The sequence below is a fragment of the Halichoerus grypus genome, chromosome 9 (genome assembly GCF_964656455.1).
Source record: "Halichoerus grypus chromosome 9, mHalGry1.hap1.1, whole genome shotgun sequence".
In the NCBI taxonomy this organism is placed as follows: Eukaryota; Metazoa; Chordata; class Mammalia; order Carnivora; family Phocidae; genus Halichoerus; species Halichoerus grypus.
Window position 1 is genome coordinate 50,433,832 of NC_135720.1, and position 20,578 is coordinate 50,454,409.

Genomic DNA, 20,578 nt, shown 5'->3' on the forward strand with positions numbered 1-20,578 from the left:
TTGTAAGCAATCTAATTTACTGTTTTTCTTCATTCCAAAAATCATGCCCCAGAATAACCTTCGTTAGTATTCCAAGAACAGTCTTTATTGACACTAAGCTTTTGAAGATATGTTTTTTAACCTTTAATACTGACTTTCTCACCCAAGGGAATTCTTAGTCAAGTTGCTAATGCTCTCTCTCCTCTTCCTTTTTTTCAGTTCCTTTGCTCTTTGCTAAGAGCTGGGAATTATCAGCTGGAATAGTACAGATGACAAGGAATATCAACATCAAAAGTTTCAAGTATCTTGTCTCTGCATTAGTTTTTTGTTTTAAGATTTTATTTATTTATTCGACAGAGAGAGCGAGAGCAGGAACACAAGCCGGGGGAGTGGGAGAGGGAGAAGCAGGCTTCCCACTGAGCAGGGAGCCCGATGCGGGGCTCGATCCCAGGACCCCGGGATCATGACCTGAGCCGAAGGCAGACGCTTAACGACTGAGCCACCCAGGCGCCCCTCTGCATTAGTTTCAATATGACCACAGTTTATAAACCAGAAACCATCTAATCTTCTCTTAAGCATGATAATTCCAAGAGCTAAGGCAAAATTACTGAGGTTTTGGTGCTACTACCAACCCATTATTCACTGACATGGTACCCCAGAAAAAGTAGATTGTGGCAGGAATTTGTGGGGAAAGGCTTGGGCTACCAGAATACCGAATTATGAATGTTATGTCATGGTCAATCCCTATGACTAATCTGCTTACCTTTGTATGTCCAGACCACACATGAATTTGTTTTTTGGGAAGGTAACACTTCTCAGGTGGCACAGTGGACCGAAGATTAACACCAACATCCTGAGGTATGTGAAGATAGGATCTACCTTGGTAGTCATACATTTCTTTAACTGAAACAAGAAGACAAAGGAAAGCAGTGAACAAATACAAGCTACAGTCATAAGATCTATATCCTTAAATGATAACAATTTACTCATAGGGATATTGTTCCTTATTAAGGTTGAGGTAATAACACTCTGATGAAGTTAAGACCAAGAGTCAGCTAAAATTTAGCTGCTTGAAATCACTGCTATTATTTACAATTAGAGGTAGTATTTTGGAATTTCTAACTACCCAGAGAATATCAGACCTTTAAGTAAAATCTATACTTCTTTTACTTAGTTACACATTTTAATGATATATAAAAAAGACTTCACTGCAGCATAATTACAGCGAGGGAAGAAAAGAAAATACTTGGGCCTTGTGAGTCACGGGCAAAAACCCAGAAGCAAAACAGGATAGAAAAGAAGTTAAAGCAAAAATATCATTTTTGATACATTTCCTGAATGTATCATTCATTCAAAATACATTTCCTGAATATGCATTTCCTTCCACATATCCTTTTTCCCTGCCTTCCTCTTTTACGCCCTTCCAGGTTCCTTTTCCATTCTCTTTTACACTTTCAACACAAAGTTTGCAGTGAAGGCACTTGTGGGCCTTAAATGACATAGTGTATATAAAGCATTTAGTAACTTGCCTGGCACAGAGTAAGTCCTCAATAGATGTTGGCTGTTATTTTTATTATGGCTGCAAGCACCACAGCATTAAATAGTGTCCTTGGAAAGAAAACTGGAGTTTGAGAAACCAAATATGGCCTCATCAAACCTAAATATTTGATATGTGATCTAACATTAGAATAATCAATACATCGGTACTAAATTACTCTTTACAGTTTGATAATAACTACATAATTTTCCAAATATAACTAATTATTATTATTATATTATTATTATTATTTATAATTTATTTTGGAATACATTTCCTGAATATTCATTTCCTTCCACATATCAAAATTAGTATGAGAATCTTAATCTCCAGTCTATTCACATGAAAAACAAAGTTTTTCTTTTAAAGTATAATTTAGTAATAGTTATGAATTATGTGGATATCTGGAGAATATCTGACTTGGGTTAAAAACAAAAGGATAAAATGACTAGGGAAAGAATCTGTTAGGAAACAACAGATTATGGACAATTTAGATTTCTTCTTTATCTACTATTTTTAAAAATTCACTAGCCCTTCAAAGAATCATCTGTGGCAATCATTAATCATGCTATTTTTTCTCCTTTATTAGAATATGGAAGAGTCTGCTGTAATTTTTTTGAGATGCAAATAGTCAAATACAATTATTCTTAATACAGTGAAGTACAGCAGCTGATTAGTAAAGGCAATTGATACTACATGAACAGAGAACAGAGTGAATATCTGAAAGTTTATCATAAAAATGAAGAGGCATAAAAACTATATTACCATGTAAGATTGTCTTCTCCTCCCCAGGCTTCTCTTCTTCCTGTTTGCCTTTTTTCTGCCTCTTCGCTGTGATTTCATCCAATTCTTTTTGTTCTTCCTAAGGAAATTAAGGAGTGAACTTTAAAATGGATGTTTTAGAACCCCACTGTGCCCAAAGCTGGTTATAAATACTTTATAATGAGGTCCAATTTTGGGTGAAGCAAGAGCTGTAAGTATGTCTCCTGGGATAACAGTCTCAACTCTTCGACAGATTACAAAATGACATTAACACATAATGGGTACTAGTTAATACTTTTAAACTCATTTTATACAAAACCCATCTTTTTGGAACACCTAGAAACAAATTTATTGTATTATGCTAATTATGTAAACAAAAAGACAAAGTGGTTAGAAAATCTAGTATTGGAAACTCAATTTGTATACACAATGTCGTTCTCCAGTAAACAGCTTTTCCTAAGTCATGAGGATATAAGCAATGACTACAGATTTTTGACACAACTTTTATGGGAGGAGCAGTGGAAGGAAGGTGGGATAGTAGTAAATATCTATAATAAAAAGAAGTCAACAATGTCTAATGTAAATAAAAAGCGGCACATGTATATGATTGACATACATGGATGAAAGATACAGCCAGAATATAAGCTTCATAAGAACAGGAGTTTCTTGATCTTGTCCACTGCTATATCCCTAAGGCCTAGGACAGTCACTGGCTCACAGAGACAGTAGGATTAGGAGATGGAGAAGGACAGGTAGGGTTCTATGGTTTTACTTTATAAAACTTCATAGTATTATTTTTTTTAAAATATAGATTATTTGGTAAAATTTTTAAATAATTTACAAATAAAACCCACTATCAATTCTAAAATTACAGAGAGGCTGATTCTGTGGTTACTATCTGAGTATCTGGTATCAAAAGCAGCTACACCGTAGCTTAATAGCATTATCAATTTTTATGAAATTTAAATTTTTATTAAAAATTGTTCAATATTGTATTTTAATTAAAAATATGGAAGAAAATCAATCAGAAGGGGATAAATTAAAAATATTCCCAAGAAAAATTTATTTATTTTATTATTTTCTTTTCCCAAGAAAAATTTAAAAATCTTACTTTATTTTCTCAATCAACCACGGCAGAGAAATATTGATGAGTCATCATTTGGTTCTCTAAGGAAATCTCAAGTTCATTATTATAGATATCCTTCACAGACACACAGCATCTACCTGAGTTGGCAATGAAAAACATCAAAACTTACTTCTGAGGGTTTGGCTACATCTTTTTCATCCACATATTTTGCCCACGGTCCCAAGAAACCATCAATATTAGATGCATCATTTTCTTTGAACTTTTTCCTCTTTTCTATCTTTTTCTGACCAGTTTCAAACACAGTTAAACCTACATTAAAAAAAGAGAGATCACAAATATGGATATTTTCTAAAGAAACAGTAGCATATATATAATTCTTACTTTATATATAGCTTAAAGAAAAGTGATTATTCAAGTGACCAAAGATTTATTTCTTTATTTTATTTTTTATTTTTTTTATTTTTTAAAGATTTTATTTATTTATTTATAGAACAGAGAGAGACACAGCGAGAGAGGGAACACAAGCAGGGGAAGTGGGAGAGGGAGAAGCAGGCTTCCCGCAGAGCAGGGAGCCCGATGCGGGTCTCGATCCCAGGACCCTGGGATCATGACCTGAGGCGAAGGCAGACGCTTAACGCCTGAGCCACCCAGGCGCCCCTATGACCAAAGATTTATTAAAGAACACAAAATAAAATCTATATGAATCTGCCAGGTATACCAACTCATGCCATACAAAAAGAAACTCAACCTTCTGGGAAGAGAAGCTTTCAACTACTGCAATATTTTGCAAGTCCTAATATACTTAAAGAAAAGACCTGGCTATGTAATCCTACAAGGTACACAATCCTTTTAATGACTCAAGGACGTATATCAGTGGATTTTACCACTTTTTGAAAGGAATCCAGCAACTTAACATTGCTAAATAATGATAAAGCTACTTTTTTTTTTTTTTTTAAGAGAGAGAGAATCTCAAACAGGCTCCACACTCAGCACGGAACCCGACGCAGGGCTTGATCTCATGACCCTGAGATCATGACCTGAGCCGAAATCAAGAGTGGGATGCTCAACTGAGAGCCACCTAGGTGCCCAGATAAAGCTACTTTTGAAAGCAAGAATACATTAAAATTTATCATTTAAAAACTGAATTAAATTATAGTAAGTAATTAATAACTTTGATTCACTTGTACCTTAACAATATATATTAAGCAAGGTTTCACAAGAATCTGGTATTCTTCTAAGTGATCTAAATCTAAATTTGACCTCTAATATCATAAATCTTAGATTAAAAAGAAAAGAGGAAAGAGGATGTTTCTGGTTGAGATTCTGATTTGATCAGTAGGAGGTGTCAAGCTGTGTGTTGTCATTAAATTGGAAAAAGAAAGGTTTATGGGAGTCATAATCACAATTTAACTGTTAATGGAGAATCTAACTACAGAAAAGATATGGCTTGTAGAGGTCTAACTTAAAGAAAAAAGCTTACCTATATTAATTCAAATCAGTTTCCTTTATAAGGTTGTGTGCTACAACAAAGGCTTGTCAAAATTCTATTTTAACAATAATGTAGGACAGTGCTAGTGTGTCATTTCTTGTGAGCATCCTAATAAAGAAATATATTCATATTCCAATTAAAAAAAACCCAATAATGTAGCTCATACACTGAAGGTCGCTGGGTGATACAGGGGCTGTAGCTGCTAAGCAGCATATTCTTTTTCTAATGAGCCTATTTTATGGGTAAGAGTCCAATGATGAGCTTTGTGACAAGTTAGCATTTAGAGTATAATGCTTTGTCTTCTAAGTACAAAATGAACATGAGCACAAACATATATTCCAAAACATACTCAAACTCAGCCTTCAAAGCAACCCTAAGACAATCTCCATAGACAATGTATAATAAAACTTGTTCTGCTCTGTAAAAACGTAGCTTGATATTAGTGTTGAGAGATAAACTGCAAACATTTGCTACACATTAATTATAATTTATTGAATGATTTCTACATGGTTGGCACTCAGCCAAGTACTCATAACAACCCAGAATCATAGGTCCCAACATCTTCCCTACAAGGTTGCATGCCTCATAATTGGCAAAAAACAAGCTCTAAAGTATAATAGTCCTAAACTAGATTGCTCTATAATATATTACCTGTTTCAACTTAAAAATAAATCAATCTACTAAAATACTAGTTTTTCCTACTGTCTCAGGTCAATCTGCAAGACAGTAATTATAAGTATGTGTATATATATACATATAAGATATAAAATATTTCAAATAAATTTGAATGTTACCTTGATTTTTTTCAGCTTCTTCTACCGAACCAATATATTTAGTAGACACTTGATGATTATCTAATGAAGGGTCCAATGCATAACCTGGAAGGAAAAAAGTACTTATTACTGACTCCATTTTTGCCATTTATAATTCATTTTATTTCTATACAGATACACTCATCTCACATTTTCCTTCCCAGATGTTGAAATGGTCTCTTTAACTTAGGACCGATCTTTCTTTCCTGAGCTATATTCCTATGAAGAACAATTAACCCAATTAACTCAGGGTGGACCATAAAGGACTTCAGCTGAGTAAGAAGTATCTTATAGGATGAATTTAGCATGTTGACATTACATTATTAACAGTCTCTCTGGCCAAGATATCAAACTTCAGTAGTCAAATTTCAAAGATCTTACAAATATATATACATCACACATTTGGAAGTTTAGAAACTATTTCCTTTTTGTTTTTGGTAATAGATAATACATGGCTTTAGCTTATCAAATTATATAAACTATTAAATAATTTAAAACAGAATAAAGAAGAATTATATAAAATCTAGCTATTATTTTGAAAACACTATTCTCTGTAAAGACAGTCTTCCCTCTCAATTTTATTTTATTTTTTAAAAGATTTTATTTATTCATTTGAGACACAGAGATAGAGAGAGAGAGAGAGAGAGCATGAGCAGGGGAGAGGCAGAGGGAGAGGGAGAAGCAGGCTCCCCGCTGAGCCAGGAGCTGGATATGGGGCATGAGCCCAGGACTCGGGCATGAGCCCAGGACTCTGGGATCACGACCTGAGCCGAAGGCAGATGCTTAACCATCAGAGCCACCCAGGCGCCCCTCAATTTTAAAATAATACATTTCTACTTCATGAATCATTATGTATGTTTCCTTGGCAAGAAAACTAAGTAAGAATATCAACTAGCATGTGAATACACTCCTTCAAAAAGTGATCAAAATATGTAGCTACTATCTATATAAATGTAGTCTTTGGGGACTTAAGGAAAGAAAATCTATCTATATTAACTCAAATCAATTTTTCTTAAGTGGGGGTGCTTTAACATGATATATGTTTGGTAAAATTAGTTTTAGTAATTTTAGTTCAGTAATCAGCAAAGAGACTAGGTCATTAATCAGTTTACGGTCTATGACCTATGTGAGTAATCATAAAATATATAAAAGTACTAGCCACTTTTTTAAGGGGTACATCCTAGCGGATAAAGTTGACACTTTAATTTTCCAGCTAAAGATTAAAGAGAACTTCTTTTGGGGAACAGAAAAAGATCTGTCATCAAACACACTTTTCAACAAGCTAAGGATATAGGTGTTCAACTCACTCTCATGATATGCTAGAACAGAACTAACCACCTGGCTATTAACTCAATTGCATATAGTTTTTTCAGTATTAAAATATGTTCTTAGCCAGAGGAGAGAGCTTGATGGCAGAAAAGCCGCTTTGGAGTAAACTCTCTGAAATCACAGGTCCAAATCCCATGGGTTATTTTATCTTTTGTCTCTTTGATGTACAGAACAGTATTCTGTAAAGGATTTTTTAAATGAGATTTTATAAGGCTCACATAAAATTTAGACCAACATATCTGATGTTAAAAATCCCCATCTCAATCATAAAAATTTACCTAGAACGTAATTCTATCTTGAGAGAGATTTATGTCTATACAAATGACACTGCATTGTATGTCTGGAGGGATGGAATGGGAGGCAGAGAGGAAAGGGAGATCCCTGGTACTTCTTGTGATACCTATGGAAGCACCAGCTCATTTGGCCATACTCTTGTTTCTGAGCACAGGAATTTATGCTCTCTTCCTTTTCCACATCATCTATGGTAAAATAAATCTTTACTGCCATTATCACCATTATTACTACTATGCCTCCCACCGCAGGTAATTAAAGGACAATAATATTTTCCCTTTACAAACAAGAGAAGTTAAATATTTAGCTATATGCCCTCCTAGAAGTCAGCCAGTGACAGAGCAAGATATAATTCTAACACTACAGAATTTTAGTCCAATTAGTTTTCTAATATCCTATGTTTCAAGTGACTATGTCTGCATTTTAGTTCTGAGATATTCTCATCTATCTTTCTAAAGTTTATTTTCCTTTTTATATTTTTAATACAGTTAATGTCTACTTTCTTCCTTTGTAGTCTTATTTGAAATGGCTCTATTTCTTAAAATTTTTTATTTAAATTCAATTTAATTAACATATAATGTACTATTAGTTTCAGAGGTAGAATTTAGGTGATTCATCAGTTGCATTTAATACCCAGTGCTCATTACATTAAGTGCCCTCCTTAATGCCCATCACCCAGTTACCCCACCTCCCCCACCAACCTCCCCATCACAGCAACTCTCAGTTTCCTAGAGTTAAGAGTCTCTAATAATACCAATTTTATTATTAGATCCTTGAGATCATTAATACTAATATCCCAATGTGTAAATAAGATAAAAACAATCTGCCAAAGAATGGTCACAAATATATGGAAAAACCTTCAACCTTACTAGCAGTCCAAATGGAAAAATTAAAGAGATTAAATATTATATATTTCTGTTATCACATAAATAAAGGAAAAACAGTCATACAGATCTTGGGTAAAGAGAAATAGGACTTGCACATGTGGTGGTGGCCGTGTTAAGTTAGGAGAATTTTTTTGGAAAGCGATTTGACAAGATATAACAAGACCTTTAAAAATATTTATATTCAGGTATGTGCAGGAAACCATTACACCACCACTTGGGCCATGTTCTCTGGCTGCTGCCTCCACCCCTCCCCTTGCCTCTGGTGCACATTAAAGATCCAAAACCATGACTGACTCCAAGTACTTCACAATCAATAAAAAAGGAGAAATCTTTGAATTAAGGCGGAACTCAACAATGAAAGAAAAGAGGGAGGAGACTATGAAGAAAGTGATTGCTGCCATGACTGTGGGGAAGGATGTCAGCTCTCTTCCCAGATGTAAACCGACAATCTGGAATTAAAGAAGCTTGTGCATCTCTGTTTGATGAACTATGCCACGAGTCAGCCAGACATGGCCATCATGGCTGTCAACAGCTTTGTGAAGGACTGTGAAGACGCCAATCCTCTAATTTGGGCCTTGGTCGTCAGGACCATAGGGGTACATCCAGGTGCCCAAGGTTACAGAATATCTCTGTGAACCCTTCCGCAAGTGCTTGAAGGATGAGGATCCCTATGTTTGGAGGACAGCAGCAGTCTGTGTGGCAAAACTCCGTGATATCAATGCCCAAATGGTGGAAGATCAGGGATTTTTAGATTCTCTGCGGGATCTCACAGCAGATTCAAATCCAATGCATTGTGCAGGCTAAAGCTGTAGTAGCAAGATCTGAAATCAGTGAATCTCGCCCAAACAGCAACCTACCTGATCTGAACCCACAGAGCATTAATAAGCTGCTGACAGCCCTGAATGAGTGCACTGGATGGGGTCAGATTTTCATCTTGGACTGCCTTGTCTAGTTACAACCCTAAAGATGACCGGAAGGCTCAGAGCACCTGTGAGCATGTACCTCACTGGCTGTCTCATGCCAACTCAGCAGTGGTGCTTTCAGCAGTAAAAGTCTTAGTGAAGTTTCTAAAGTCGTTATCCAAGGACTTGGACTACTACAATATGCTGCTGAACAACTTGGCCCCTCCACTTGTCACTCTGCTGTCTGGGGAGCCAGAGGTGCAGTCTGTCACCCTGAGAAATAGCAATGTAATTGTCAAAAAAAGGCCCCAAATCTTGAAGCAGGAAATCAAAGTCTTCTTTGTAAAGTACAACGATCCCATCTATCCTAAACTAGAGAAGTTGGACATCATGATTCATTTGGCATTCCAAGCCAACACTGCTCAGGTCCTGGCAGAATTAAAGGATTATGCCACAGAGGTGGATGTTGGCTTTGTTCGCAAAGCTGTGCGGGCCACTGGACGGTGGGCCATCAAAGTGGAGCGATCCCCAGGGCGCCGTGTGTGCATATTGCCTGAGCTCATCTGGACCAAAGGAAATTACGTGGTCCAGGACGTAACTGTTGCCATCAGGGACAGCTTTCACAAATACTCCAGCAAGTATGAAAGTATCACTGCCACTCTGTGTGAGAACTTAGACTCGCTGGATGAACCAGACACTCGAGCAGCTATGATTTGGATTGGGGGAGAATATGCTGAGAGAACAGACAATGCAGATGAGTTACTGGAAAGCTTCCTGGAGGGTTTTCATGATGAAAGCACCAGGTGCAGCTCACTCTGCTTACTACCATAGTGAAGCTGTTTCCCAAGAAACCATGAAATACACAGGAACCGGTACAGCAAGTCTTGAGTTTGGCAACACAGGATTCTGATAATCCTGACCTTCAAGACCGGGGCTATATTTACTGGTGCCTTTTCTCAGTGGACCCTGTCACAGCCAGAGAAGCAGTCTTGTCTTAGAAGCCACTGATGTCCGAGGAGACAGATCTTATTGAGCCAACTCTGCTAGATGAGCTAATCTGCCACATGGCTTCTTTGGCCTCAGTATGCCATTAGCCTCCCAATGCTTTTGTGGAAGGAAGTCACGGAATCCATCATGAACACCTGCCAATACGCCACGGGAGCACTGATGCAGGTGACAGCCCTGCTGGCACCACCACTGCCACCAACCTGGAACAGCCTCAGTCAGCCCCTCTCAAGGTGACCATCTAGGAGACCTTTTAAACCTTAAACCTTGACCTCGGCCCCCCAGTCAATGTGCCACAGGTCCTCCATGCAGATGGCAGCAGTGGATCTCTTGGGAGGAGGACTAGATAGTCTGGTGGGACAATCCTTCATCCCCTCATCAGTGTCTGCAACCTCCGCTCCTTCACCTACTCCTGCTGTGGTCAACAGTGGTCTGAACGACCTGTTTGAACTCTCCATGGGGACAGGTATAGCACCTGATGGATGTCTGGCTGCCTATAGTAAAAGCTAAAGGCTTGAAGATTTCCGGAACATTTAGTCACCGCCAAGGGCACATCTATATGGAAAGGAACTTCACCAACAAAGCTCTATAGCACATGACAGACTTTGCAATCCAGTTTAACAAGAATAGCTTTGGTGTCATACCGAGCACTCCTCTGGCCATCCACACACCACTGATGCCAAACCAGAGCATTGATGTCTCCCTCACTCTCAACACCTTGGGCCCAGTCATGAAGATGGAACCTCTGAATAAACTGCAGGTAGCTGTGAAAAGTAATATTGATGTCTTCTCCTTCAGCTGCCTCATCCCACTCATGTGCTTTCCGTAGAAGATGGCAAAATGGAGCACCAGGTCTTCCTTGCAACATGGAAGGATATTCCCGATAAAAATGAGCTTCAGTTTCAGGTTAAGGAATGTCATTTAAATGCTGACACTATTTCCAACAAATTGCAAAACAACAACGTTTATACTATTGCCAAGAGGAATGTGGAAAGGCAGGACATGCTGTACCAATCCCTGAAGCTCACTAATGGCATTTGGATTTTGGCTGAGCTATGTAGACAGCCAGAAAGCCCAAATTATATGCTGTCACTTAAGTGTAGAGCTCCTGCAGTCTCTCCATATATCTATCAGGTCTATGACAGCATTTTGAAAAATGAATAGACTGGTCCGGTGCCCTCTGGCCACCCTGGGATTGGTGCAAACCAAGAACTCTTACCTGGAAACACCAAGAAATTGTATTCCTGTGTAGAATCTGAACCCAAACACACTGAGGCCACCCACCAAGGTAGTGACTAGTCTAACCTGTGCTAACACTAAGGCACAATCTGTTGGATAGTTTTAGCTTTCATTTTTTATGTCTTTAACTCACTAAATAGTTCAATCTGTATCTTAACCCACCACCCCCTAAAGGAAGAGGTAAAAACCACTGGCTATTAAAAAAAAACACAGGCCCATTTTTGAAACCAGGTCTAAAGCCAACTGAGTAGGGTTTTTTGGTTATTTATTTATTTATTTATTTATTTGTCAGAGAGAGAGAGCACAAGCAGGGGGAGTGGCAGGGTTCTCCCGAAGCAGGATTCCTGCTGAGCAGGGAGCCCAATGCAGGGCTCCATCCCAGGACCCCGGGATCATGACTTGAGCTGAAGGCAGACACTTAACCAATTGAGCCACCTAGGAGCCCCAAACTGAGTAGTTTTAAATGCTTACTCTTACTATAGGATAATTTAAGAAGGAAAATAGGTATCAGATAAACTTAAACTTTTTCTTTTCTGTTTTGTTTTAAAGTAGTCATAGCTATCTAAATTATTGCTTAAGTCCTTTCTAAAGTCTAAGAAAACAAGCAAAGTCTTTAAAATTCTGTTTCATTATAGGCTAGAATATAACAAACTCATGATGCAATAAAGTTGATTTTTATGTGCTGCATATATACTTGATATTTATGTGGGATCCCTTATATAAGTAACAGGCACAAGGCATTGATAACCATTTTTTGGAGTGGAAGTGTCCAACCCTTCTAGGTGATTTCAGAGGTATACAGTCTTAGCTTTTGGCACACTGTCAATTATAACCTTGTCATGGTGAAATATGATCTAATATATGACAATCTTTTTACAACCAGTTTCCAAGGATATATTGTGATAAATAAATAAGACTATCTGTATTAAAACTCTAAACTACTTTACAGTGAATCAGTTTACATTATTACTCCCTAAAAATTAGAAAAAAGTAACTTTCCAACATTAGAATAATTATGTAAATTATGGTACAGCCACTACATAGTTCTTGAAAATGACAAACTGAGATTATAAATTAACACTGGAAAATGCTTATGATAGAACACTGAATAAAAAGTGAGATGCAAATTTTTCAGTACAGAATGATTATAGTATAGAATAACTTGGAGAGATAAAAATATAATGCTAAGAGTAGATATTTTAGGATAGTAGGATTATAGGTAACTTTTTCTTCTCTCTTTCCTAAAAGCTTAAAATTTATTTATATTATTTAATGAAAATAACTGTTATTAAAAAGCATCACTGAATACATATTTCACATGACACTATTTTTTTTAACCTTTTTTAATCCTATCTTATAATAATGAGAGTTAATGGCAGAGAGGGCAGAAAAATTTCTTCAGAACTTAAATTCTATAAGAAATAAAAGGAAGAGGTAGAATTCTGACTGCAAAGAAAACTAAAGAAAAAAAAGACAATATACTGGTGTCTAAAGACGTGATTATTAAATCTGTTGTAAAATTCTAAGTTTTCTTTTTCAATTACTTTTTTGGGAAAGAAACATTAGCATAAGTAACTATAAAGAAGATCACAACTACAATAGGCAAAAAGACACAGATGAGATTATAGAAAGAGAAAGACACACATGAGATTACAGAAAGAGAAAGACATATACATGTCATGTATATGTATATTGTCATGCATATGTAAAATTACATAATTTACAAAACCACCAAATTATTAGCAAATCTGGTATCAGTGACCACAAACTATCAACAAGGACATTATAAAGACCATTTCCTTTTAGTGAGATTCCCAATCTTGTGTGCATGTTAACTTTCTTAAATCCTACCACTGATAGGATATAATTATTTAACACAATGAATCTGTGGCCATTCTATTTCCTGATATCCTTTAGTGAACAACAGAAAACATTTCAGAAGTAAGATCTGAGAAACAGAATAAAGTCAGTCAGTAAATAACAAGATAAAAAGAATGTGCCAAAAAACCAAATAATCCGATGAAAAATGGGCAAAAGACATGAATAGACATTTCTCCAAAGAAGACATCCAGATGGCCAACAGACACATGAAGACATGCTTAACACCACTCATCATCAGGGAAATGCAAATCAAAACCACAATGAGTATCACGTCACACCTGTCAGAATGGCTAAAATAAAAAACACAAGAAACAGGTGTTGGCAAGGATTCGGATCCCACCATTGGTAGCAATACAAACTGGTGTAGCCACTATGGAAAACAGTATGGAAGTTCCTCAAAAAATTAAAAATAGAATTACCATAGGATCCAGTAATTCTACTACTATTTACCCAAAGAATATGAAAACACTAATTCAAAAAGATATATGTAACCCTATGTTTATTGCAGCATTATTTACAATAGCCAAATTATGGAAGCAGCCCAAGTGTCCATTGACAGATATATGGATAAAGAAGATGTAATATATATACAATGGAATATTACTCAGCCATGAAAGAGAATGAAATCTTGCCATGTGCAACAACATGGATGGATCTAGGGGGTATAAGGTCAAGTGAAATAGGTCGGTCAGAGAAAGGCAAATACCATTTGATTTCACTCACATGTGGAATTTAAGAAATAAAAGAAATGAACAAAGAAAAAAAGAGACAAAGCAAAAAACAGACTCTTAACTAGAGAGAACAAACTGATGGTTACCAGAAGGGAGGTGGGTGGGGGGAATGGGTGAAATAGGTGAAGGGGATTAACAGTACACTTATCACGATGAGCACTGAGTAATGTATAGAATTGTTGAATCACTACATCGTACACCTGAAACTAATATAACGCTGTATGTTAATTATACTGGAATTAAAAATAAAAGTAACCTCTTAACCCTATCTGGTCATTTACTAACTTCAACAGCAATCTGCATATGATGGACATTCAATAACAAGTGTTCATTATCAAGTACAACAGAGAATATTCTGTTTTTAAGACCACAAAATATTTCTAATACTCAGAAATCACAGCAAATTTAGAATGATAGCTAAAAATATTAGTTCATCTCCCCATTTGTATAAATATTTATAGATGTGTTTAAGAAAATACACTACCTTTTTTAAAAGGAATCTAGATTAATAAATTTAAAAAGCAAGAAGACAAAACAGATTATCCACACAAAAATGTGTCAGACTGGAAACTGTAAATCTTAATCACCTTACCGTATGTGGCAAAAGTTCTTCTTTGTTGTTCAAACATAAAATCATTGATATGAGCTGGTTCAGCATATCCAGAAAGCATATTTCTAGGGGCAGCCATTTGCTGTGTCCTAAAGGGATTTTCTGGTCCAAACTGCAATGTTATAAGAAAAAACAAACTTAAATTCTGAGTATATAAAGCCAGAGTTACTAGAATTATTGTACAATATATTTTCAACTCTAAATCATTAGGGGCTGAGTAACCTATTTGGGAACATGGTCACCACACATGGTTCAGTGCAGCTGGGCAATGGCTGATTAGCACTGTTTGTCAGTCCCTAGGTCAGAAGGAGAAGAATCCAGCTCACCTAAGTCTATGTGTGGCTATTTAAATTTAAATTAAGTAAAATAAAATATTCAGTTCCTCAGTCACACTAGCCAAACTTCAAGACTTCAAAAGTCACATGTGGTTATTGGCTATTACATTTCCATCACTGCAGGAAGTTCTACTTGACAACGCTGCTCTTGATAATTAAAGTAACTATATTTTTGTCTAAACCATGATTTGGGGGATTTTTGGTGACTTTTTTTTTTAATTTGTAAAGATGATTTTTGGTGACTTTTATATCAATAATGGCACCATGATGTAATTTTTAAAAAATACATGTTTCTTCTCCACTAGATTATGAGTTCCTCAAAGGTAGAGACTTAAAATCCTTAATGCTTACCATAATGTCTGGCATATAGAAAGCACTAACGAAGGAAAGATTAATCAGAACCCCACTGGGGGCAGAGAATAGGAAATAGACAATAAAAGTAAAATGCTTGAAAAAGTCCCTAGAAAAGACATTACAAATGAAAATAAAATTTCTCTATCGTGAAAAGTCACACTATGAAGTCTTACACAAAATAGTACATCATTATCTGTTTGTTTATAATGCTTTGAGTTTCCATAATGGTTTCCAAACGTTATTTACTTTGGTCTGTACAAAAATCCTGGAAAGTTAGAGAGGTAGTCTCCTTTTTATGTTAGAAATGCAGGAAGGAAAAAAGCCAAAGATGATGTATTTTATCTGCCCTAGAGTCAATAGTTTTATTTTTAATTGGCAAAACCAGGTTAGAACAACCCCCAGTCTAGGATTCTACTGCGTCATAACAGTCCTTAAATGTACAATCATACCAGCTTTTTAAAAAATTGGGTAAAAAAGTACCAGATTATATCAAACACTATTAACTTAATGATATTTATTTAATGGTAATGGGAAAATCCAACTTTGTATTTTTTCTTTTTCTTTTTTTTTTTAAGATTTTATTTATTTATTTGAGAGAGAGAGAGAGGGAAAGCACAGAGGGAGAGTGTGAGGGAGAAGGAGACTCCCAGCTGAGCAGAAAACCTGACATGGGGCTCAATCCCAGGACCTGAGATCATGACCCGAGCCATAGGCAGACACTTAACAGACTGAGCCACCCAGGTGCCCCTGTATTTTCTTTTTAAATAAAGAATAAAATGAACTTCCCACTTTGGAAATTGTGGAATTAGATAGGATATTTTTATTTGAACTCTGTAGGTCTATTATCATGGTGAAGTTATTTTGATGTTAGAACATCTTAGGTCACTACCATTAGAAACCACCTTTCCTATGATACATTATTCTAGAGCCATAAATATAAATTATTGATCCTCTCTTAAGCAGAATGTTGCCTTCTCTAGATATCAACATTATACTATGCACAAAAGTCTGAAATTAATCGTTACACTTGCCTTATGGTTTTTTCTGCTTCAGAAGAAAATAAATTACTACAATATTCTTTTATATTGACAGCTTCCATTTCTATATTTAAAATGACTCAATTTAAAAATATCTGATTTACATACAAAACTTTCATAACTATTTATTCTGAATTGTATAAAGGATAGTGCCAAGACTTCATAGCTCATATTAGTTCCTCCTTGCTAATGGTAGAAATGTAGGGGAGAAAAAAATTTAGACTGCTGAATGCTGGCAGTTACAGTAACTTCGTTCAGTCATGAAATTTATTACAAAAACAAGGAATATCCATAAAATTAAAGATAATAAAATGACTTAAAAGTTTCCTAGATATCCTACCTAATATGGTCAGCTATCATCTGCAAAGCAGTATCAACATTTCTGGGGGGAAAAATCTAAAATGATAAAAATCTCCATTACTCTTACTGTTACTCATATAATAAGTTAATCATTATGTTTATACTTTCCAATTTGAAAAAGGAAAACACAATTTCCATAGTCTTATTTTATTAAGATTTTACAAAAAAAGAACAATTCTTCTATCAGCCATACATATCAAATCAGCTCCATCTTTTAAAGAAAAATTCTCAGTGCTAAGGAACTTTGATTTCTATATGAATACAGATCCACATATTATAGCTAAGTATATCTTATATGGGTGCTATTTCTAAAGCAGTCTAAAAATTTAAATGTGCTACATTTTATAGCTATTTAAGCTGAGACAACAAAAAAAATCTAATAGGAAGCTGGGTTGTGGGAGGATCTATCTACTTTTGGCTCACCTTAACTGCCTTGGTTACCAGCAGCTATTGGAACTGACCTCAGAGACATTAAATAAATGCCAACAAAGAAAGGGATAGAATGTTATTCAGCAGAACTCAGCTCTTCCCAATTACTTAAAAATCATGTGTCCCAGATGTTCCTGGTCTCTGTGAATATGCACTTCTTTTAATTCTGGCTTAACCATTAAAAAACAAAACAAAGCATAGGAGTGCCTGGCAGGCTCAGTTAGTAAAGCATGCGACACTTGATCTCAGGGTTGTAAGTTTGAGCCCCATTTTGGGTGCAGAGATTACATAAAAATAAAATCTTAAAAAAAATAAAATAAAAACAAAGCATATAAAAAACACACAAAACTGACTTCCAAATTTCTTCAACTTCCGGTAATTAAGCTTAAGAGTAAATTTGCATTCAAGGGATTTTAATAATACATATTTGAGTTAGGTATGCGTATTTAACAGTTTTTAGCTAAGACCATACTGAAGTACACCACAGTCAATTATAATTTTAATCTCCCATATAAAATATATACATTTAAGTATTAATTCATAATTCGGATCACATCTCAGGATGTTCCTGAATATGCTTACATCTTTCACCTGAGTGAAGTAGTGATTTATTTATAAAGTAGGAGAAAAGCATTTTTAAAAAATATTTACTTATTTATTTGAGAGACACAGAGAGGACATGCACGTGTGGGGAGAGGGGCAGAGGGAGAGAATCCCAAGCAGACCCCCCATGGAACGTGGAGCCCCACACAGACAGATCCCACGACCCCTGAGATTACAACCCGATCTGAAACCAAGAGTCCCAGGCTCAACCAACTGAGCCACCCAGGGGCCTCAAGAAAAGCATTTTTAACTTGTTAAGACACTGGTAGATAAATCTAAGAGATTTGTGTATTGTAAGGCAGTGATTCTCAAAAGTCTTCAGAAGGTAGAATGCTTGAGGGTCAATGTCTTAGTAGTATAACATAACATCACAGGAATTAAGAAAACTTACACTGGTAAAAACTGATTATATGAAATCATAATAATAAGTTTACATATAGAACGCCTCCCCCCCAAGTTACTGAACTAATAATCATATTATACTTAGATTGCTGGTAAGTTTTTCATTAATATTTATTGTAGTCATCAATGTTTAAACACTTACAAACAAACTTTAAGGTAAGAAGAGCCTGTTGAATAACTTAATTATTTTCCACAAATTTGGAAAAGATCTCCACCATTCAATTTTATTGGCAGAATATCTCAATCTTTTAAGACATAAAAGCATAGTTTAAATATTACTAATAAAAGTATTTTATTAGTGTGGGTTTTATGACCTTGGGCCTCAGTTTCCTCATCTATAAAATAAAAGAGCTGAACTATCTAATTTCTAAAGTTCATTCTAACAATATTTATAGCAGCCCTATGGCCAGGTTTTTAACAGAAACTAGGATTTTTTTTTCCTTTTAACTTTGATATATCTTCTATTCCTAAAAGTACTATTATTTTAAATCTGAAAATCTTGAGGCTTATGGGTTTTACGTGAGTCTAGAAAAGCTAACAAATACACTTTTCTCTAAGTAGACCCAAAAAGGATTGAGTGAAATGAAGAAAATCAGTGGACTAAAACAACGGCTATTATCTCTTCAAGTTTTGTCTATAATATGAGAAAGCTTATCTGGATACTAGGTTAGCCCATTTAGGAAAAATCCTTGGTTGGGAGGGAAAAACATATTTTATAAAATAAAATAGTCAATTCAGTTAATTTCCTGAACTAGCAAAGTCAAAGCATGCGCATAGGGGTGTAACATGCAAACCCTGTAATGGTCTGCAAACTGGTCTTCCAGCCACAGAGCAATCGTTAGGAGTGATGTGAACTCACATTCCCAAATACGTTACTTGCTGGTAGTAAAACCTGAGACTTGGTTTCCTCGCTATAAAATAGGGATTGATTAGAGTACTTATTTCACAGGATTATTGTGAAGACTAAAAGAGATAAGGTACACAAATATATAAATCCCTCAGTATGGTACCTGGTATACAGTAATAAATGATAGTTTTATTCCATTAGTTTCTATCCCTGTTCTTTTCCATCATGCAAACCCTTATCAAATTAGCCTTCCTACAAATTCAGCTTTGATTATCCCACTCTTTAATAAGAACCTTAAAAATCTATTTATCCTCTACTAAAACAAGACCAAACTGCTTACCTTGGCCCCCAGATCCCTGTGCAACGCTACACAAACTACCATTTTGGTCTTACCTCCCTTTTCTCCCTTACTGACAATGACTAAAGTATTCCTGTTCTTTGGATCTTTTATGATTTAGCTAATGCTTTTCTCCTCTGCTTGGAATCTTTCCTCATAAAAGCCTTCCTGGCATCAATGCCAACAATAGTAACATAAATAACAACAAGCGCTGCTACTTACTAAATGCTTACTGGGTACCAGAGAGTGTCCTAACCCTATCATACATTAGCGCATGTATCCATGTAACTCGGTAAAGGAGAAATTGTCTTCATTTTACCTATGAGAAAACTGAGGTAATGCAAGGTTATACCGGAGCTAATAAGCAGTGTATTTAACCCCAAATCGCATGTTCTTAACCTGGACTTTATTGCTTATTTTAAATACTTCTTCCTCTATGCAACTTTTTCTTATCTTCACAACCAGATACAATCTCTCCCTTAACTTGAATACCACTTTAGGCATTATAGGAAACAGTCTGGTCTCTATCTTTCTAAAAATAGCACTGAGCATATCATCTCTGGGAAACAGTAGCTTGAGGAGAAGGATTGTATCTTTTTCTAACAATGGATTCTCAAGATATGGGAACTTGAATTTCAACAAGCAAAGTTCCTGGTAACACCTTTCCATACTTTGTCAAATTATACAGACCCTAGTCATAAAATTCAAAGGTAATAATCTATTATGTAACAGACAATTCATTTGGCAACCAGGAAAAATAGTAATTTTTCACTTTTCAATCTCATCTCTCTTTTCTTAAATTGGCGATAAGCATCAGTGTTCCTAACATAAATTAATTTATATTTTGAATGTGAGGCTCCCTAGATGAGAAAAAAAAAAAACCCAGAATACTAAAAGGATTGGTAATTCCACAAAGAGAATGATAGGCCTAATGCCTCATCAATATCACCAAAAAAATCTTAATCTTTTAAATTTCGAAAACTAAAATCACACAGCAATTGATTAGTTATGCACAAGATCTAAAAATGAAAGAGAAACAGACTTCATATAAAATGCACTGACATAGGAACATCACATACCATATTACTTCCAAATTTTCTTGTTCTGTAATTTAGTGGCCCTAATTTATGGAAGCACTTTTCATTTAAAAAATCATGAAGCGTACATGTAACATACTACCTTTCTTCACTGTGCCAGCTAAAATGGTGCCAAGGGATATGAGTCTACAGGTTCGATAGACTAGAATGATTTAAGAAAAATAAAATAAAATTTAAAAGTGCTGCAGTCTCAAGAGTGTGAGAAAGAGATTTTGGCTTACTGTACACCCAGGGAA

At 35.6% G+C, this 20,578-nt stretch overlaps 2 protein-coding genes and 1 pseudogene across 4 annotated transcripts in view; 2 read left to right on the forward strand and 1 right to left on the reverse strand.

Annotated features, from left to right (window-relative positions):
- METTL24 (methyltransferase like 24) overlaps window positions 1-20,578 on the forward strand; it is a 152,357-nt gene that overhangs the window by 123,713 nt on the left and 8,066 nt on the right. The gene's annotated exons all lie outside the window — the stretch shown is intronic.
- CDC40 (cell division cycle 40) overlaps window positions 1-20,578 on the reverse strand; it is a 54,636-nt gene that overhangs the window by 20,063 nt on the left and 13,995 nt on the right. For all 3 annotated transcript variants that reach the window (XM_036075330.2, XM_078054877.1, XM_036075331.2), the window contains exons 3-7: window positions 14,524-14,653; window positions 5,649-5,732; window positions 3,535-3,674; window positions 2,282-2,378; window positions 743-882 (exon numbers count right to left, since the gene is read on the reverse strand). In XM_036075330.2, the coding sequence (XP_035931223.1) occupies window positions 743-882; window positions 2,282-2,378; window positions 3,535-3,674; window positions 5,649-5,732; window positions 14,524-14,653 (591 nt within the window). The remainder of the gene's footprint in view (window positions 1-742; window positions 883-2,281; window positions 2,379-3,534; window positions 3,675-5,648; window positions 5,733-14,523; window positions 14,654-20,578) is intronic.
- On the forward strand, window positions 8,408-11,244 carry LOC118524904 (AP-2 complex subunit beta pseudogene; annotated as a pseudogene).